At 42.8% G+C, this 22,447-nt stretch overlaps 1 protein-coding gene across 1 annotated transcript in view; it reads right to left on the reverse strand.

The window, feature by feature from the left end:
* Positions 1 to 6,838: 6,838 nt before the first annotated feature.
* LOC109875720 (potassium voltage-gated channel subfamily C member 1-like) overlaps positions 6,839 to 22,447 on the reverse strand; it is a 91,879-nt gene continuing 76,270 nt past the window's right edge. The window contains exon 5 of the mRNA XM_031804241.1: positions 6,839 to 11,024. Coding sequence (XP_031660101.1) covers positions 10,957 to 11,024 — 68 coding nt within the window. The 3' untranslated portion in view covers positions 6,839 to 10,956. The remainder of the gene's footprint in view (positions 11,025 to 22,447) is intronic.

Consider the following 22,447-nt stretch of genomic DNA (forward strand, 5'->3'; position numbering starts at 1 on the left):
CTCTCTCTGTCTCTCTCTCTCTGCCTCTCTCTCTCTGCCTCTCTCTCTGCCTCTCTCTCTCTGCCCCTCTCTCTCTCTCTCTCCCTCTCTCTGTCTCTCTCTCCCTCTCTCTCTGCCCCTCTCTCTCTCTCTCCCTCTCTCTCTGCCCCTCTCTCTCTCTCTCTCTGCCTCTCTCTCTGCCTCTCTCTCTGCCTCTCTCTCTCTGCCTCTCTCTCTGCCTCTCTCTCTCTGCCCCTCTCTCTCTCTCTCTCCCTCTCTCTGTCTCTCTCTCTCTCTCCCTCTCTCTCTGCCCCTCTCTCTCTCTCTCCCTCTCTCTCTGCCCCTCTCTCTCTCTCTCTCTCTCTCTCTGCCTCTCTCTCTGCCTCTCTCTCTCTGCCTCTCTGGGCTTTTAGACTCGTTGTAGTATCTGTAGCTGTATGGTTCATTCCTGTTACTATTTCAGCTACCTGTGTTTACAACCCTAGCTGTAGAATGCAGTACTTTAGCAATGGAAATGATTACAGAACAAAATTCAAATTCATGATTCTCTGGGCTCAAACCAGGGCCTTCTGACCGCATACTACACGACTGGGTTAGTTGGATGAGCTAAAGGCTAGGCATTAGCTCGGGGGGGGGGGCAAAAGGGAAGCGCAGGTCAAAGGATGCAGTTCACTACACAGATACACAAACACACACACGTATCATTCACAAGCACACACACACCCTCCCCCCAGGATATGAAGATGTCTGTGTTCTTCCAGGGGTTAAACCATCTAGCCACTCCTGTGACCCGGCTGGTGCTGAGGCTGCGTGCTGAACGGATGAGCACTTCTCCATGGAAACTGTGTTCGATATCGCCATGACAACCATATTTGGGAAGGGGGTAAAAAATACGACAACCACAAATGAGCAAAAACATTGAATGAAATGAAAGAGCCTAATAAGAAATGACAGGCAGCGTACTATGGGGATTTCTGATCTAAAATAATGCACAATATAGGGAATAGGGGTGCCATTTGGGATACAGGATGACTAATGTTACCTCAACCTTATCTGAGCTGGAAGCATTTCCTTTAGCCATAACTGCCAAGAAGAGCATCTGATAACCTCCTGTCTGCCTACCTTGGGATGTGTTTTCTGGCCTACGGCTGGTGGTGGTGATGGTGCTTGATGATGCCTGCTACATCTTGAGGTGGATACAGGTGGACAGGCCTGGGTTCACCTGCTATTTGTTTTCTTTCAAATACTTTAAAACCCTCTTAAAGATCGGACTCTTTTTTTCCAATTTTCACTTAAAATGACATACCCAAATCTGCCTGTAGCTCAGGACATGAAGCAAGGATATGCATATTCTTGGTACCATTTGAAAGGAAACACTTTGAAGTTTGTGGAAATGTGAAATTAATGTAGTAGAATATAACACATTAGATTTAGTTAAAGATAATACAAACCCAAAAAATGTTTTCTATTTATTTTTTTGTTCCATCATCTTTGAAATGCAAGAGAAAGGCCATACGTTGACATAGGATCCTAGGTGTAGTTTAGATGTTGTCCACCAGTTGGCAGCAGTGTGCAAAGTTTCAGATTGATCCAGTGAATAATTACTTCACTACACAATATTTTGTATCAAGTCTGCCAGGAGTTTGCCCAAATGTGCCGAATTGGTAAATTTATACATTTTCAAGTACATAACTACAGAGAACATACTAAGATGCTATGGTAATAAAGCATTTAAGTTTACACACATCCAGAATGTCATACATGATGGATCATTAGCTTCCCTATAGAAAATAGACTAACCTTCACACGTCTAGATTGCAGGGGGGGTTTCCTAAAAAATTGTAATGTAAGTGTGTAAGTACATCTTACAATACATAATATAATAATGTAAGTACATTATTTACCTACAGAGGTGAATGTATCAAACCAGTTGCTGTGATAAAAGTGTTTTGTTGTTGTGCACTATCCTCAAACAATAGCATGGTATTTTTTTTGTTGCTCTAATAGTTACTGTAAATTGGACACTTGAGTTAGATTAACAACAATTGATGCTTTCTGCCCTTTATAAGAGATGCCTATGTCCCGGAGTTGGCTGTTGTTTACAATGCCATTCTAGTCATTTTAACTGTCCCAGTTTAGGGACACCAATCCCGTAGAGGCCGCGTTTGATCTTGACCGACCCAAACTGAATTACTTCAGTGGTGAGGAGGAGGAGTCTACAATGTTCAGAAGTGATGTCACCAAGTCATTTCCTGTATTCAGGGTTCACTCAAACGTCGCTTTAAGCTTTGTTTTTACTATTGTCAGTTACAGTTGATTTCGGGATTGTATGTCTTTTCGCTTTCATTAAATATAAGTCTGATTGATTCTTTTCAGTCTCAATTCAAACTTCTCGCCGCCAGCTCCTGATATGATAAAAACTACAATGTGTCTCCTGTCATAAGAAGACGGTAACGAAGGATATCATTGCTACTTAATGTGGATCCAAGTTCAGTTTTGAGATCAACCGGGATCATTGGCGTAGGGTTACCCGGACATTTCTGACTGGTCTTGGAACTGTGACAAAGGGCAGCCGTGGCTCGATGGGATGCAGTCAGTACTGATTCTGCCACAGACAGATATGTCCAGTCTTGTACCCTTAAACTCACTATCGTACTTGATGTCCTGAATACCAAGTGTTATGTTTCGGGGGGGGGGGGGGGGGAGAAAGAGAGAGAGAGAGAGAGAGAGAGAGAGAGAGAGAGCGAGAGAGAGAGAGAGAGAATTAAAGGGGGAAATCTTTAGTTCACACAGACCACCAGACTAATGAAAAGAAAAGCCTGGCACAACATGACGTACCCCTCCTAGGGACGGAAGAGCACTAGAAAGCCAGTGACTCAGCCTCCATAATAGGGTCAGAGGTAGAGAATCCCAGTGGAGAGAGGGGAGCCGACCAGGCAGTAAGGGTGGTTCATCACTCCAGTGCCTTGTCGTTCACCTTCACACCCCTGGGCCAGACTACATTCAATCATAGGACCTAATGAAGAGATGAGTCTTCAGTAAAGACTTAAAGGTTGAGACTGAGTGTGCCTCTCTCACATGGATAGGCAGGCAGACCATTCAATAAAAATTGAGCTCTACAGGAGAAAGCCCTGCCTCCAGTTGTTTGCTTAGAAATTCTACGGACAGTAAGGAGGCCTGCGTCTTGTGACCGTAGCGTACATGTAGGTATGTCCGGCAAGACCATATCGGAGAGATAGGTAGGAGCAAGTCCATGTAATGCTTTGTAGGCTAGCAGTAAAACCTTGAAGTCAGCCCTTGCCTTAACAGGAAGCCAGTGTAGAGAGGCTAGCACTGGAGTAATATGATCTTGTTTGTTTGGTTCTAGTGAAGATTCTAGCCTCAGTAAGGCCTCATTTAAACCACAAAACACACACACACAAACACACACACCATGTAAAATGGTTGAAATTTAATCAGTCTAGAGCCGTGTTTCAGTCAGACCAATCACATCAAGGTTATGATCAGTGATTAGTTAATTAACCATGACTGCCTTGGAAGTGAGGGCTCTAACATTAAGTAGCCCTATTTTGAGATGTGAGATATTGTCACAATCTCTTTCAATATTGACATGAATGGAGGAGGTCTTTGTTCCAGTGAGATTGCTAAGGCGAACACTGCCATGTTCAGTTTTGCCCGACCTAGATCAAAGCACAGACACTGTCTCCATGGGGAAAGCTGAAATGACTACACTGACTGTGCTAGTGGCAGACTCCACTAAGCTGGCAGGGTGGCTAACAGCCTGCTGCCTGGCCTGCACCCTAGTGTGGTGCTAGAGGAGACAAAGCCATGTCTATGTTGAAAGATAAGATGAGAGCACCCCTCCAGCTTGGATGGAGTCCGTCACTCCTCAGTAGGCCAGGCTTGGTCCTGTTTGTGGGAGAGTCCCAGAAAGAAGGCCAGTTATCTACAAATTCTTCATTTTGGGTGCGGCAGAAAACCAGCGAAAACCAGCGAAAACCAGCGATTGAGTTGTCCGAGACTGCTGTAGAACTCATCACTCCCCCTAACTGTTTTATCCTAACATCATTGGTGCCGACGTGGATACCAATGCTAGCTCGTCTGGGCTGGCAGCCTTGCGAGGGTTAACACGCTTAAATGTCTGACTCACGTCGAGCCACAGAGAAGGAAAGCCCACAGTCCTTGGTAGTGGGCCCTGTTGGTGACACTGTGTTATCCTCAAAGCGTGAGAAGAAGTTGTTTAGCTTGTCCGTAAGCAAGACGTTGGTGACACTGTGTTATCCTCAAAGCGTGAGAAGAAGGTGTTTAGCTCGTCCGTAAGCAAGACGTCGGTCTCGGAGACGTGGCTGGTTTTCTTTTTGTAGTCTGTGATTGTGTGTAGACCCTGCCACATACGTCTTGTGTCTGAGCCGTTGAATTGCGACTCCACTTTGTCTCTATACTGACGTTTTGCCTGTTTGATTGCCTTATGGAGGGAATAACTACACTGTTTGTATTCTGCCATATTCCTATTCACCTTGCCATGGTTAAATGCGGTGGTTCACACTTTCAGTTTTGCGCGAAGGCTGCCATCTATCCACAAGTGTTTGGTTTGGGTAGGTTTTAATAGTCATAGTGGGTACAACATCTACTATACACTTCCTGATAAACTCATTCATCTTTTTAGTATATTTGTAAATATTACTTACTGTTTGAGTTTCTGCCTATAAGAAGGGAGGAGCAAAACTGTCATGGTCAGATTTGCCGAAAGGAGGGCAGGGGAGGGTCTTGTAGGCATCCCGGAAGTTGGAGTAACAGTGGTCGAGTGTTTTAGCAGCGCGACTACTACAGTCAATGTGTTGATAGAACTTTGGCAGCCTTTTCCTCAAATTTGCTTTGTTAAAATCCCCAGCTACAATAAATATGGCCTTAGGATATATGGTTTCCAGTTTGCATAAAGTCCAGTGAAGTTCCTTGATAGCCGTCTTGGTATCCGCTTGCGGGGGGGATAAACACGCCTGTGACTATAACCGAAGAGAATTCTCTTGGGAGATAATATGGTCGGCATTTGATTGTGAGGTATTCCCGTATGAGTTGAGTTCCTGTATGTTATCACAATTACATCATGAGTCGTTAAACACAAAATGTACACCCCAGCCCTTCTTCCGGAGAGATATTTATTCCTGTCTGCGCGATGAACTGGGAACCCAACTGGCTGGGCCAACTCAGACAGTATATCCCGAGAGAGCCATGTTTCCGTGAAACAGAGTATGTTACAATCCCTGATGTCTCACTGGAAAGAGACACTCGCCCTGAGCTCGTCAACTTTATTATCCAGAGACTGAACAGTAATATACTCGGAAGCGGTAGGTGGTGTGCACGCCTCCTAAATCGGACTAGAAGACCACTCCGAATACCTCTCCTCCGACTGCGGTGTTTTGGGTCGGCCTCTGGAATCAGTTAAATTGCCCTGGGGGGTGCGAACAAAGGATCCGCTTCCGGAAAGTCGTATTCCTGGTCGCAGTGCTGGAAGTGCTGGTGAGTTTCCGCCGCTCTGATATCCAATAGTTCTTCCTGGCCTGTAATAACATCAATAAAAAAATCTGAGCTAACAATGTAAGAAATAATACATGAAAAAACTAAATACTGCAAAGTGTCCTAAGAGCTAGAAGCACAGCAGCCCTCTCTGTCGGCGCCATTGAGAGTAAACTCAGAGTGAGCTCAGTGCTAGATCTTGAGTCACTTGTGTGTCCAAATGGCACCCTATTCCCTATAGCGCCTTTGGGCCCTGGTCAAAAGTTGTGCACTAAATAGGGAATAGTGTGCCTTTTGGGAGACTGAGAAAGAACATTGCCATTCACTGGGTGTTCCATTCCGGTGAGGTGTGCTACCAGGAAATAATAGAGTAGCACACTTCAGTCAGTATCTGACATGTTGAACAGAGTTTATTATTTGTACCGATGTTTAGCTCACTAAAGGAGTAATGTCTGCTTTCATCAAGAAAACAGCTAGCCTGATTTGTGACTCATTGTTTTAAGTCCAACGTCTGTGTCTCTATAGACAGCATAGTGTGCATGCATGTACACACACACACACTTTCTTTTTTCTGTTTATGTGTGTGTGTGCTTCCAAGTGTGAGGATCAGCAGCAGAGAAGCAACTGAACAGTAATTAGTAGCCTGTCGTTCCAGATCTCCGTGGAGACGGCTGTGTGTTGTGTTCCATCTACACCTTCAGCGAGTGATCACACAGACACTGGGGAGTAGGAGGCATGTCTATGACTTTCATTACACCTCTTTACAACAAACCACAATAACACACATATTCTAGTCTGGTGCTCTGGTAGCTGCTAATAACCACAATATCACACACACGCACACCCACACTAGTCTGGTGCTCTGGTAGCTGCTAATAACCACAATATCACACACACACACACACACACACACACACACTAGTCTGGTGCTCTGGTAGCTGCTAATAACCACAATATCACACACACACACACACACACACACACACACACACACACACACACTAGTCTGGTGCTCTGGTAGCTGCTAATAACCACAATAAAAATCACACACACATTCTAAGCACCACTACTCCTGTTTTTTGAGCACGAAACACGGTTTAAAAAAATAAATAAAAAATTCACAACCACAACAGCAATCACACTGATTCTAGTTTTGATCCTACCAAGAACAGAAAACAGTAGTAGTCAAAGCACGACAAGTTGGCCCCACGTTGTGCAGTAAATGGTTGAGTGTATAAAGGCCACGGGGCAAAGACGTCACCGTGGAAACATACAGCCTCGGAGACAGAAACAATAACAGCTATCAGCTTGTGGAAAGGCAGAGACAGTGGCACACTTGGTTTTTACTGTAGTCATAGAGAAAATTTATTTTATTTTCACATGATACATGATATCAACTGCAATGCTTTAAGACACACAACATCTGACAGTTTCACTGCGTTTCAATCACCAAAATGGACCGTTCAACTTTACAAACTGCACCAGATACACAGCTCCATACAAAGCCTCCAACCCATGATGAGAACCCCATATAATTAGAATGAGAATCTTAGAATCGTGCTATGTTCTATGGAGAATATTCTAACCATTCTAATTGTCATGGTAATCATTCTAGAAAGCAGCTTAGACTCATATAGCTGTGATTCAGTTCACCCCTGCTAAAACACAACAGTACAAGTGGAAAAGGAGGCTGTATAGGTAGATATAGATACATCTGGAATCCTTCATTGAAACAATAACAAAGGGACACCCCGTCTCTGTTTTGGTAAACAGCTGAGGGATGAGGCTGGAGAAATGTAACCACTCTCAAACGGATAGACAGAGCTACGGTACGGATACAAGGACTGACCATCCATCATATCAACATTATAGTTTCAACCATGTTTTGAGACTATACAGTGTTTTGTTTACATCTACTTTGTTTACAAACATTGGAGTGAAACCACTTTATATATTGTGTTCTGATGGGGTACGACAGTTGAACTAAACTCACGAGGCATTTACAAGTTATATTCTTCAAGAATCATTCCTTTGTCCAAAAGTCCAAAAATGGATGTAGCAACTAAGGATTCTAGATTTAAATGATCAAAATAAAATAATCTTCATATAATGTAATATATTGTTACTAAATGTGCAGATAATCAATTTTCTACAGGGGTTTTCTACAGGATTAAGGTAAAGTCGATAGGCCTATACTGTGCTACATACAACTGTGCTTCTATATACAGACTTGTGTCAGAGGAGTCAAAATAGGGTTGAGATATAAATTACAATACATTTCAATAAAACGTACGTTTTTTTAATAGTAAACACAAGGCAACTATGGTCGACCAAGAGAAATATATTAAGACACCACGTGAAAGAAAACACACTCTCTTTGGCTTGCGTCCCAAATCCCACTCTCAAAACACACTCTCTTTGGCTTGCGTCCCAAATCCCACTCTCAAAACACACTCTCTTTGGCTTGCCCCCAAATCCCACTCTCAAAACACACTCTCTTTGGCTTGCCCCCAAATCCCACTCTCAAAACACACTCTCTTTGGCTTGCCCCCAAATCCCACTCTCAAAACACACTCTCTTTGGCTTGCCCCCAAATCCCACTCTCAAAACACACTCTCTTTGGCTTGCCCCCAAATCCCACTCTCAAAACACACTCTCCTTGGCTTGCGTCCCAAATCCCACTCTCAAAACACACTCTCCTTGGCTTGCGTCCCAAATCCCACTCTCAAAACACACTCTCCTTGCCCACGTCCCAAATCCCACTCTCAAAACACACTCTCCTTGTCTGCGTCCCAAATCCCACTCTCAAAACACACTCTCCTTGGCTTGCGTCCCAAATCCCACTCTCAAAACACACTCTCCTTGTCTGCGTCCCAAATCCCACTCTCAAAACACACTCTCCTTGTCTGCGTCCCAAATCCCACTCTCAAAACACACTCTCCTTGTCTGCGTCCCAAATCCCACTCTCAAAACACAACAGGGTGCCATGTGAGAAGCAACCTTTTTCCACCTTACACGCCGACTAAACCGGGCACGCTGATTAAACCGGACACGCTGACTAAACCGGGCACGCTGATTAAACCGGACACGCTGACTAAACCGGGCACGCTGATTAAACCGGGCACGCTGATTAAACCGGGCACGCTGATTAAACCGGGCACGCGTGTGCCTTCGATTTTGTCTATCCACACCGGACGCGATCAGGACACACAGGTTGAAATATCAAAAAGAACTCTGAACCAAATATATTCATTTGGAGACAGGTCAAAACATATATGAAACATTCATGAACATTTAGCTAGCTAGCTTGCTGTTGCTATCTCATTTTGTCCTGGGATATAAACATGTGGTTTGTTATTTTACTTGAAATGCACAAGGTCCTTTTTTGTTGTTGCTGGATCTTTGTAGAATATCGACCCATTTTGAGTCACACAAAATAGTGTGTTCTCTACTCTGACAATGAATCCACAGATAAAAGGGTAAACCTAGTTAGTTTCTAGTAATCTCTCCTAGTTCAGTATTCTTCTTCTGTGGATTTTATATGGTGGTTTGCTACCAACTTTAAGGTGAATTACTACAACCAACTGGACTGGAGTGTGGACCTCAGTTCACCCAATATGCTCCTAAAAACCAATGAGGAGATGGAAGAGGCGGGACTTGCAGCGTGTCAAGCGTCTAAAATAGAACCAAAGTATTATTTTAGTGCCTGGCTAGCAGATGCTCGTTGTGCGAGCGAGCAGTTTGGACAAGATGACTGAATAACATGTATGTGTACATTTATTTTGCAACGCTCGCGCACGTTACGCCGCCGGTGTGGTCAGCATGTTAGATACATGTACAATGATTATCAAACAACGAAGATCTTAAAAATAACCAAGATCTTAAAGAACCAAGATTGCCGTTTTAGGAACAAAATCTAAATCTCATCACATTACTCCATAACAACATTAAGCTCCATCCCTTTGACATTAAGCACGACTGGAACGGGCGGATGATGTCACACAGCATGTGCCGATATGGATCTTAACAATGCATTTACTAACAATGTTGATGATGCATTTAGCAATGATGATGTTGAGATAATCTCTTTTAATCTAATATGGCCGCCCACATTTTTGGTCCCCTTTTTCAACCAAGCAAATATATTGTCAAAGAAGTACAATAGCATTTATATATTATTTGCAAGACACTTTTGTTTGTGAAAAGACAAGTAGTGTGTGCTTCTTCAGTCACATGCTAAATCTTGACTACTGTCTGACTGCATCTGGTCTCTCAAGGCATTTTTTACATTCTGTATTTCTCTTCTTTTTTTTTGGTACAACGACATAAAGACACTGTGTTTGTGAACAGTAGCGTGAGCTTTAATAGTCACATGCTACTACTGTCTGCATGTTGACACTCCTCTTCCTGAAACTGTTTACGCACTGTACTTGTAATAGAAATACATTATTTGTTATTATTTCATACATCATTTTTATTCTTTCTATAAGGATTTGCAAGATACTTTGTTTGTGAAAGGAAAATAGCGTGAGCTTTCATAGTCACATGCCACTGCTTGACTACGGCCTGTCTGTTGACTGGCATGACACCAGGCAGAGACCAACCTGTTTTAACTTTCACTTAATCAAAACAAAGCTGGACTTGTTGGGAGTCAGTCGGCTGGGAACAACGACTCCTAGTTCCAATCCCACTGTAGTCTGTTAACAGTCACTTTTTTTATTTTTTATTTTATTTTATTTTACCTTTTTTTAACTAGGCAAGTCAGTTAAGAACAAATTCTTATTTTCAATGACAGCCTAGGAACAGTGGGTTAACTGCCTTGTTCAGGGGCAGAACGACAGATTTTTGCCTTGACGGCTCGGGGATTCACTCTAGCAAGATTTTGGTTACTGGCCCAACGCTCCTACCTGTCGCCCCATGCAACAGTGCAACTCCACATTTCTGTTGAATTTTTGTTAGTCAATATTTACCAATTATACTTAATTGATGAAAGACTGCAGCATTTTTTACAGAAACATAAAATACCTCGAATCCTTCACAAATAGTAGCAATTTCTTGAAAACACCATTTGGAAATAGGAGTTACTTCAGATATTCAAAACACTCCTCAACTTTAGATGTGTCCCTTATCATTAAGTTCACTGATGATATTTTCTTTCATGGTACATTATATAGTGCTAGATCATGCAATACAATACATGCTAAATGCTTGGAAACAGACAAATGTGTGTACATACATAACTATACCTCCTAAAGCATCAGATAGACGTATTCTACAACAGAGTTTGGGTACTGTGTACTTGACAGAAAGACAAGAGATCTTCTTCCAGAACCTTCCGGAAGGACCCGGACCTTCATCTCAGTTAGAGGAAGGAGGGACCTTAGACCTGAAGCTCCACCCCATGTCCTTCAGTGCTGCATCCTGGTTCACACGCAATTCTCCTTCATCGACCAATCAACTTCTTCAGGTCAGAGTGGTGATTTCTGGTTGGGCGTAGTTCCCAGTAGCTGCCAGGATGTCTTTACAGCTCTCTGTAACAAAAGTACATAAAGGGGTGGAAATTAGAGACAGGAAAGTCAAAACAATGTTCTGTGTATGTATGGCATGACAATGATGGATGAGTTGGCAACATCACTGAATGAAGGATAATATAACGTTCATTCAATATTGGGACTTTGAGACAAATATTCTATACATTATGGGATCAGAAATTCATTGCCAACCATAGTGGTAAAGGCATGAATACATACTACGGGGAAGTTGGGGAAGTTGAGCCATTTTTTTACATTCAGCAAAACTCCGTCAAGGGAAACATCGTATTCCTTCTAACAAAGATATCGACATATATTTCAGGATGTTGTGTATCCCTGGAAGTAATCAGAATTAATGTAAACATTCATGAAAACATAGCTTGTCCAAAAGAAAAGTATTCTCCTGATACAACTTACCCTGGTTATGGGGTAAGATGAGCCGTGGGAAAGGGTAAGTTAAGCTGCTTACAAATTTCTGAAGTGAATTAAATACTACTATGTTTTTAAAACCATGACTGTCTTTTTTTCCCCAGACACAATTCAACACAATCACAATCGCTTTTTCAGTTAAAAAAAATAAAATAATTTTAAGCATCTTTTAACAGAGGCTTAACACCTAACAAACACTTAAAAAAAACACTTTTAACATAGGCCAGGCCCTGTTGTTAACTCATATCCCAGCAATAATGACTTGCATTACGCCGAGCAAGAACATTTGCTTCAATTTGATCAACTTGCCATTGGCTCAACCACTGGCTCAATTTACCCCATTGCCTCAACCACTGGCTCAATTTACCCCATGGCCATTGGCTCAACCACTGGCTCAATTTACCCCATGGCCATTGGCTCAACCACTGGCTCAATTTACCCCATTGCCTTAACCACTGGCTCAATTTACCCCATGGCTCAACCACTGGCTCAATTTACCCCATGGCCATTGGCTCAACCACTGGCTGAATTTACCCCATTGCCTCAACCACTGGCTCAATTTACCCCATGGCCATTGGCTCAACCACTGGCTCAATTTACCCCATGGCCATTGGCTCAACCATTGGCTCAATTCACCCCATGGCCATTGGCTCAACCACTGGCTCAATTTACCCCATGGCCATTGGCTCAACCACTGGTTCAATTTACCCCATTGCCTCAACCACTGGCTCAATTTACCCCATGGCCATTGGCTCAACCACTGGCTCAATTTACCCCATTGCCTCAACCACTGGCTCAATTTACCCCATGCCCATTGGCTCAACCACTGGCTCAATTTACCCCATGGCCATTGGATCAACTTACCCCAAGGCAAACATATTGGCTGTATTAGGATACACAGCTATAATTATGCACATTCATGCTAGGTTTATGACCTTATAATGAAGCTTATAGAGACCCCAACTGATGTATAGAACAATCTTAAAAGTATCTACTTTGGTTTAGATACAAGCATCATGAAATCTCTGTCACAATCCATTTCATTTGACTGGTGAAAATCTCTCACCTTTTTCCATGTGGTTTCTAACTTCACAAACTCCATACAATTATGACTTCTTCCTAAATAGTTGGTCAAAATATGAATTATGTGTACAGTTTCCTAGAAACAAGGACACCTCTATCACTGGCCACTTTAATAATGGAACACTAGTGACTTTAATAAGGTTTAAATATTTTTGCGCTACTCATCTCATATGTATATACTGTACTCTATCCTATTCTACTGTATCTTAGTCTATAACAGGTGTGTGCCTTTCCAAATCATGTCCAATCAATTGAATTTACCACAAGTGGACTCCAATCAGGTTGTAGAAACATCTCAAGGATGATCAATGGAAACAGGATGCACCTGAGCTCAATTTCGAGTCTCATAGCCAAGGGTCTGATTACTTATATAAATAAGTAAATCCGGTATTTCAGTTTGTTATTATTAATACATTTAGCAAAACATTTCTAAAAACCTGTTTTCACTTTGCCATTATGTGGTATTGTGTGTAGATTGCTGAGGATTTTTAAATTTTTTAAAATCAATTTTAGGAATAAGGCTGTAAACGTAACAAAATGTGGAAAAAAAAGTGAAGGGGTCTGAATACTTTCCTAAGGCACTGTAGTTTCCTAGGAACAAGGGTGGTTCAACTTACTCCCCTACATGTATTTATGAACACTAGGCGACAGGTAGCCTAGTGGTTAAAGGTCTGTCGATGTACCTTTGAGCAAGGCACTTAACCCTAATTTGCTCCCTGGGAGCAGTACTATTATGGCCGACCCTGTAAAACAACACATTTCACTGCACTTTTTTTTTAGACGACACCTTGACTGTAATTCAGCAATATGTTGAAAGGAAGAGGAAGCCCTTACTGTCTGCAGATCATAACCTGGACCAGTGAGAGAGAGTCTAGCAGAAGAGGAAGCCCTTATTGTCTGCAGATCATAACCTGGACCCGTGAGAGAGAGTCTAGCAGAAGAGGAAGCCCTTACTGTCTGCAGATCATAACCTGGACCCGTGAGAGAGAGTCTAGCGGAAGAGGAAGCCCTTACTGTCTGCAGATCATAACCTGGACCCGTGAGAGAGAGTCTAGCGGAAGAGGAAGCCCTTACTGTCTGCAGATCATAACCTGGACCCGTGAGAGAGAGTCTAGCGGAAGAGGAAGCCCTTACTGTCTGCAGATCATAACCTGGACCAGTGAGAGAGAGTCTAGAGGAAGAGGAAGCCCTCAGGCAAATGAAAAGCTTTACTGTCTGCAGATCATAACCTGGACCAGTGAGTCTAGCGGAAGAGGAAGCCCTCAGGCTATGATGGTCATGACCCCTATTCCTAATTGGAAACATATTAGTGGCTATGAAGATGAATATACCACAGGTGGACTCCAATCAAGTTGTAGAAACATCTCAAGGATGTTTCTACATCCTTGTTTCTATGTTTCTAGCGGCTATCAATTTGAATGCTGAGCCCTAACCCACCCAGACTCTGTAAATGACCACGGTCAGTAGGACTCTGGCATCCTATTCCCTATATAGTGCACTACTTTAGACCGGGGCTCTGATCAAAAGTAGGGCACTATGTATGGAATAAGATGCCATTTGGGATGCAGGCCCCTTCTCCCTGCAGGTAATGTGCACTAAAATGTGAGAGTCTATGTGTGATGTTCCCCTTTCACAGGGATGTCATTGCTTTTCTCAATAACAAGGCTATGCTCACTGAAAATGTACATAGTCAAAGATTTCCTTAATTTTGGGTCAGTCACAGTGGTCAGGTATTCTGCCACAGTGTACTCTCTGTTTAGGGCCAAATAGCATTCTAGTTTGCTCTGTTCTTTTGTTAATTATTTCCAATGCGTCAAGTAATTATCTTTTTGTTTTCTCATGATTTGATTGGTTCTAATTGTGTTGCTGTCCTGGGGCTCTGTGGGGTCTGTTTGTGTTTGTTGACAGAGCCCCAAGAGCAGCTTGCTTAGGGGACTCTTCTGCAGGTTCATCTCTCTTTAGGTGATGGCTTTGTTATGGAAGGTTTGGGAATCGCTTCCTTTTAGGTGGTTGTAGAATTTAACGTCTCTTTTCTGGATTTGGATAATTAGCGGGTATCGGCCTAATTCTGCTCTGCAGGCATTATTTGGTGTTCTACGTTGTACACAGAGGACATTTTTGCAGAATTCTGCATGCATAGTCTCAATTTGGTAATTGGAACATTTTGTGAATTCTTGGTTGGTGAGCGAACCCCAGACCTCACAGCCATAAAGGGCAATGGGTTCAATAACTGATTCAAGTACTTTTAGACAGATCCTAATTGGTATGTCAAATTTGATGTTCCTTTTGATGGTGTTGAAGGCCCTTCTTGCCTTGTCTCTCAGATCGTTCACAGCTTTGTGGAAGTTACCTGTGGCGCTGATGTTTAGGCCGAGGTAAGTATAGTTTTTTGTGTGCTCTAGGGCAACGGTGTCTTGATAGAATTTGTTTTCGTGGTCATGGCAACAGGACCTTTTTTTGGAACACCATCATTATTGTCTTACTGAGATTTACTGTCAGGGCCCAGGTCTGACAGAATCTGTGCAGAAGATCTAGGTGCTGCTGTAGGCCATCCTTGGTTGGGGACAGAAGCACCAGATCATCAGCAAACAGTAGACATTTGACTTCAGATTCAAATAGGGTGAGGCCGGGTGCTGCAGACTGTTCTAGTGCCCTCGCCAATTCGTTGATATACGTTACCAGTCTAAAGTTTGGACACAACTACTCATTCAATGATTTTCCTTTTTTATACTATGTTCTACATTGTAGAATAATAGTGAAGACATCAAAACTATGAAATAACAGATATTGAGTAACCAAAAAAGTGTTAACCAAATCAAATCAAAGTTTATTTGTCACGTGCACTGAATACAACAGGTGTAGTAGACCTTACAGTGAAATGCTGAATACAACAGGTGTAGTAGACCTTACAGTGAAATGCTGAATACAGTAGACCTTAGTAGTAGACCTTACAGTGAAATGCTGCATACAACAGGTGTAGGTAGACCTTACAGTGAAATGCTGAATACAACAGGTGTAGTAGACCTTACAGTGAAATGCTGAATACAACAGGTGTGGTAGACCTTACAGTGAAATGCTTACTTAACCAATAGTGCAATTTCTAAGTTAGAAAAAAAAGGTATTAGGTGAAAAACAGGTAAGTAAAGAAATAAAAAACAACAGTAAAAAGACAGTGAAAAATAACAGTAGACGCTATATACTGATTGAGGTAGTATGTACATGTAGATATGGTTAAAGTGACTATGCATATATGATGAACAGAGAGTAGCAGTAGCGTAAAATAGGGTTTGGGGGAGGGGCACACAATGCAAATAGTCCCGGTAGCCATTTGATTACCTGTTCAGGAGTCTTATGGCTTGGGGTTAAAAACTGTTGAGAAGCCTTTTTGTCCTAGACTTGGCACTCCGGTACCACTTGCCATTCGGTAGTAGAGAGAACAATCTATGACTGGGGTGGCTGGGGTCTTTGACTATTTTTAGGGCATTCCTCTGACACCAGCTGGTGTAGAGGTCCTGGATGGCAGGCAGCTTAGCCGTACGCACTACCCTCTGTAGTGCCTTGCTGTCAGAATCCGAGCAGTTGCCGTACCAGGCAGTGATCTCGGTGTTGCAGCTGTAGAACCTTTTGAGGATCTGAGGACCCATGCCAAATCTTTTTAGTTTCCTGAGAGGCAATAGGCTTTGTCATGCCCTCTTCACGACTGTCTTGGTGTGTTTGGACCATTCTAGTTTGTTGGTGATGTAGACACCAAGGAACTTGAACCTCTCAACCTGCTCCACTACAGCCCCATTGATGAGATTGGAGGCGTGCTCGGTCCTCCTTTTCCTGTAGTCCAAAATCATCTCCTTAGTCTTGGTTACGTTGAGGGATAGGTTATTATTCTGTAACCACGCGGCCAGGTCTCTGACCTCCTCCCTATATGCTGTCTCATCGTTGTCGGTGATCAGGCCTACCACTGTTGTGTCATCTGTTAACTTAATGATGGTGTTGGAGTCGTGCCTGGCCACGCAGTCGTGGATGAACAGGGAGGACAGGAGGGGACTGAGCACGCACCCCTAAGGGGCTCGTGTTGAGGATCAGCGAGGCAGATGTGTTGCTACCTACTGTCACTACCTGGAGGCGGCCGGTCTGGAAGTCCAGGATCCAGTTGCAGAGGGAGGAGTTAGGCCCAGGATCCTTAGTTTAGTGATGAGCTCTGAGGGCACTATGGTGTTGAACACTGAGCTGTAGTCAATGAACAGCATTTTCACATCTGTGTTCCTTTTGTCCAGGTGGGAAAGGGCAGTGTGGAGTGCAATAGAGATTGCATCATCTGTGGATCTGTTTGGGCGGTATGCAAATTGGAGTGGGTCTAGGGTTTCTGGGATAATGGTGTTGATGTAAGCAATTACCAGCCTTTCAAAGCACTTCATGGCTACGGACGTGAGTGCTACGGGTCTGTACTCATTTAGGCACGTTGCCTTCATGTTCTTGGGCACAGGGACTATGGTGGTCTGCTTGAAACATGTTGGTATTACAGACTCAATCAAATGTCAGTGAAGACACCAGTGCCAGTGTGCAAAGCTGTCATCAAGGCAAAGGTTGGCTACTTTGAAGAATCTCACATATAAAATATATTTTGATTTGTTTAACACTTTTTTGGTTACTACATGATTCCTTGTGTCTTATTTCATAGTTTTGATGTCTTCACTCTTATTCTCTTATTCTACAATGTAGAAAATAGTTGTTTTTTTTAAATCTGGAATGAGTAGGTGTGTCCAAACTTTTGATTGGTACTGTATGTTTTGAAGAGGGTGGGGCTTAAACTGCATCCCTGTCTCACCCCCCTGCCCTCCCCCTCCCCCAGCCCTGTGGAAAGAAATGTGTGTTTTTTTGTCAATTCTTTCCATGTTTGTGTACACGGATTTTATAATGTCATTTGTCCCCCCCCCCCCCCCCCCAACACCATTTTCCATCTATTTATATAGGAGACGCTCGTGCCAAATTTAATCTAAATCTTTTTTGAAAACATCAAAGCATGAAAAGACTTTGCCTTTGTTTTGGTTTGTTTGTTTGTTTGTCGATTGGGGTGTGCAGGGTGAATATGTGGTCTATTGTACTGGGGTTACCTAGTCAGTTGTACAACTGAATGCATTCAACTGAAATGTGTCTTCCGCATTTAAACCAACCCCTCTGAATCAGTAGTTATTGGGGTCAAATTGTTCTACACTTTTGTAAATTGGGGTGATCAGTCCTTGGTTCCAAATACTGGGGAAGATGCCAGAACTGAGGATGATGTTAAAGAGTTTAAGTATAGCCAATTGGAATTTGTGGCCTGTATATTTTATCATTTCATTTATGATACCATCAACCCCTCAGGCCATTTTGTGTTGGAGGGCTTGTATTTTGTCATGTAGTTCATTCAATGTAATTGGAGAATCCAGTGGTTTCTGTTAGTCTTTAATAGTTGATTCTAAGATTTATATATGGTCATGTATATGTTTTTGCTGTTTGTTCCTTGTTATAGAGCCACAAAGATTGGAGAAGTGGTTTACCCATACATCTCCATTTTGGATAGATAACTCTTCGTGTTGTTGTTTGTTTAGAGTTTTTCTTATAATTTTTTTTATTGGTTAGAGTCTATGAATTCTTCAATTACATTGAGCTGATTTCTGACGTGCTGTTCCTTCTTTTTCCGTAGTGTATTTCTGCATTGTTTTAGTGATTCACCATAGTGAAGGCGTTTTCTGGGTCTCTATGTTTTTGGTTGGATAGGTTTCTCAATTCCTTCTTAGGTTTTTGCATTCTTCATCAAACCGTTTGTCATTGTTGTTCATTGTCTTAGGTTGTCTGCTTGAAACTATTAGGTTTGATAAGGGAAGCTGAGATGTTTAGGTTTCTACTACCAAGTTCACATCTTCACTCTTGCAATGAAACCTTTTGTCCAGGAAATTGTCTAGAAGGGATTGAATTTGTTGTTGTAGTTTTTATGGTATATTTCCACTATTTTCCTTTCATCTACATGCATTTCTTAATATTACTCAGTTCCTTTAGCTTTGATGCCTCATGATTGAGCATAGCTCTGGTCAAGTAGAGTGTGATTTTGCTGTGATCTGATAGGGCTGTCAGTGGACTGACTGAATGCTTTAAGAGACTGGGTTGAGGACAGTGATAAATTAGTCTACGGTACTACTGACAAGAGACAAGCATTAGGTGTACCCACCGTAGGAGTCCCCCTCAAAGCCTACCATTGACTACCGATAGGAAAGGATTTCTGAGCTTTATCTATTATTAATCATTAGTTCTAAAAGAGACATAATGAAGGTTGGGAGGGGCTGAGTGCAGGGAAAACACGTGGCAGTACAGATAAGGGGAGGAACCGTCTAAGGACCAGATCACTCAACTCCCTGACAGACAATATTGATAATGAGGAGACTCCACCCAAGGTGGGGTACGTATACTACCATGGATGAAACCATGTCTTTGTCTAATGCAGCTGTGTTGAACCTCAGGGCAGAATAAACTTGGTTTAAAGCTTTGGTTTCCTTTGAGTTTTTACTCTGCATTAGAACCTAACACACTATGTACATATCCAGTGTCCGAAAGAACTGCAGGAGTTGTTTTTGTTGGTTATGTTGTCGTAGTTGTGTCTAATGGTGGTGGGAATGCTGTCACCTCCAGGTAGGTGTTCGTCTCCCTGTGTGCTGAGGGTGTCAGGTACTTCTCCTGTCCTATTCGGTGTGTCCTGTGTGAATTTAAGTGTGCTCTCTCTAATTCTCTCTTTCTTTCTCTCTCTCGGAAGACCTGAACCCTATGACCATGCCTCAGGACTACCTGACATGATGAGTCCTTGCTGTCCCCAGTCCACCTGGCCGTGCTGCTGCTCCAGTTTCAACTGTTCTGCCTTATTATTATTGGACCATGCTGGTCATTTATGAACATCTTGGCCATGTTCTGTTATAATCTCCACCCGGCACAGCCAGAAGAGGACTGGCCACCCCACATAGCCTGGTTCCTCTCTAGGTTTCAGCCTAGGTTTTGGCCTTTCTAGGGAGTTTTTCCTAGCCACCGTGCTTCTACACCTGCATTGCTTGCTGTTTGGGGTTTTAGGCTGGGTTTCTGTACAGCACTTTGAGATATCAGCTGATGTACGAAGGGCTATATAAATACATTTGATTTGATTTGTCCGGTTCTGGCATTTATGTCGCCACAGACTAATACATACCTGTCCCTGGGCCTGGAAATTGTTGATGGAGAATGGATGGAGAAGCTGTCATAGTTAAAAGTATGGGGATTCAAGTGGGGGGATATAGGTAGCACACATGAGGACATTTTTCTCTGTTGAGATAATTTCCTTATTAATTTCTAGCCAGATGTAAAATGTTCCTGTTTTGACTAATTTAATTGAGTGGGTTAGGTCTGCTCTATACCAAATTAGCGTACCCCCTGAGTCTCTTCCCTGTTTCACACCTGGTAGTTTGGTAGATGGGACTACCAGCTCTCTGTAACCTAGAGGGCAACCAGTGGGTCCGTCTCCTCTATACCATGTTTCTTGTAGGATGTCTGTATTTCTGATTGCTTTGATGAAGTCTGGGTTCCTGCTCTTTAGGCAAAGGCAGATGACCTCAGACCTTGTATATTCCAGGTTGAGATAGTAAAAGCTTTGTGTTCCATAGTGTCTTGTGTTGTTTTTGTGTGGTTTAGGCTCGGACCATCACAGTAGGTGTGAACAGAGCATGTTGTGCACCTGATACATACCTCTTAGGTCGCAGGATGGGGCTTGGGCGGGTGTAATAGTGGGGGATGGGCCTGTTGCTCTGCTCACAGCCTGGGCATATGTCCTGCTGTCATGTTGAGGTCCTTGCCGCAGGGGCAGGGGGCATGGTGTGGGCAGAAGGGGCATAGGTCTGATATGGGGGGGGGGCTATATAGGGTGTGGCCAGGGTTTGCTTGAGGTGGTCTTAGCTGGTTGGGGTGTGGCTGGTGATGCTGTGGTCTCTCTCTCTCTCTCTCTCTCTCTCTCTCTCTCTCTCTATCTCTGCTCCCTCTACTCTGTCTCTGCTCCCTCTACTTTCTCTCTCTCCATCTCTGCTCTCTCTCTGCTCGCGCTGTCTCTGCTCTCTCTGTCTCTCTCTGTCTCTCAATCCAATTCAATTCATGCTTTGGGAAACATATGTGTACGTTGCCAAAGCAAGTGAAATAGATAATAAACAAAAGTGAAATAAAAAATACAAAAAAAGAACCAAAGGAATAGAGACATTTCTATTGTAACGATGTGTAAATAGTTAAAGTACAAAAGGGAAAATAAATCAACATAAATGTGGATTGTATTTACAATGGTGTTTATTCTTCACTGGTTGTCCTTCTCTTGTAGCAACAGGTCACAAATATTGCTGCTGTAATTGAACACTGTGGTATTTCACCCAATAGATATGTGAGTTTATCAAAATAGGATTTGCTGTGTGCACATAGCCTGTCTTCTCTTGAGAGCAAGGTCTTCCTATGGTGGCCTCTTTCAATTCAAGGCTATGCTCACTGAGTCTGTACATAGTCAAAGCGTTCCTTAACTTTGGGTCAGTCACAATGGTCAGGTATTCTGCCACTGTGTACTCTCTGTTTAGGACCAAATAGCATTTTAGTTTGCTATGTTTTTTTGGTTAATTCTTTCCAATGTGTCAAGTAATTATCTTTTTGTTTTCTTATGATTTGGTTGGGTCTAATTGTGTTGCTGTCCTGGGGCTCTGTTCACAAATACTAACAGAAACCTACAGAGCCCCAGGACAACAACACAATTAGACCCAACCAAACCAGGACCAACATGCTTAGGGGACTCTTCTCCAGGTTTAATTCTCTATAGGGGATGGCTTTGTTATGGAAGGTTTAGGAATTGCATTATTTGGTGTTTTATGTTGTACAATGGAGGATATTTTTGCGTGCAATTTGGTGTATGTCCCATTTTGTGAATTATTGGGTTGTAAGCGGACCCCAGAACTCCCAACCATAAAGGGCAATGGGTTCTATAACTGATTAAAGTATTTTTAGCCAGATCCTAATTGGTATTTCAAATTTGATGTTCCTTTTGATGGTGTTGAAGGCCCTTCTTGCCTTGTCTCTCAGATCGTTCACAGCTTTGTGGAAGTTACCTGTGGCGCTGATGTTTAGGCCGAGGTATGTATCGTTTTTTGTGTGCTCTAGGGCAACGGAGTCTAGATGGAATTTGTATTCGTGGTCATGGCAACAGGACCTTTTTTGGAACACCATTATTATTGTCTTACTGAGATTTACTGTCAGGACCCAGGTTTGTCAGGGCCCAGGTCTGTCAGGGCCCAGGTCTGTCAGGGCCCAGGTCTGACAGAATCTGTGCAGAAGACCTAGTTGCTGCTGTAGACCATCCTTGGTTAGGGACAGAAGCCCCAGATCATCAGCAAACAGTAGACATTTGACTTCGAGTAGGGTGAGGCCGGATGCTGCAGACTGTTCTAGTGCCCTCGCCAACTGGTTGATATAATGTATATGTTGAAGAGGGTGGGGCTCAAGCTTCATCCCTGTCTCACCCCATGGCCCTGAGGAAAGAAATGTGTTTTTTTTGCCACATTTTGTTTGTGTGTGTACATTTTATAATGTATTTCCCCCAACACCGCTTTTCACCAATTTGCAAAGCAGAACCTCAAGCCAAATTGAGTCAAAATATTATCTTAAATCAATAAAGCATGAGAAGACTTTGTTTTGGTATATTTGTTTGTTAATAAGGGTGTGCAGGCTGGTCATTTGGTAAAAAGCCAATTTGACATTTGTGGTCTTCTCTCTCTTTGCTATCTCTATCTCTCTAACTGTTCTCTCTGTCTCTACTCTCTCTTTATCTCTCTGGTTTGGCAGACAGGCAGGGGCCAGAAGGGTGTAAGGAGAATCACAAGGCTTCTCAAGCAGAGGAA

This window comes from Oncorhynchus kisutch, linkage group LG24 (genome assembly GCF_002021735.2).
Source record: "Oncorhynchus kisutch isolate 150728-3 linkage group LG24, Okis_V2, whole genome shotgun sequence".
NCBI classification, from domain to species: Eukaryota; Metazoa; Chordata; class Actinopteri; order Salmoniformes; family Salmonidae; genus Oncorhynchus; species Oncorhynchus kisutch.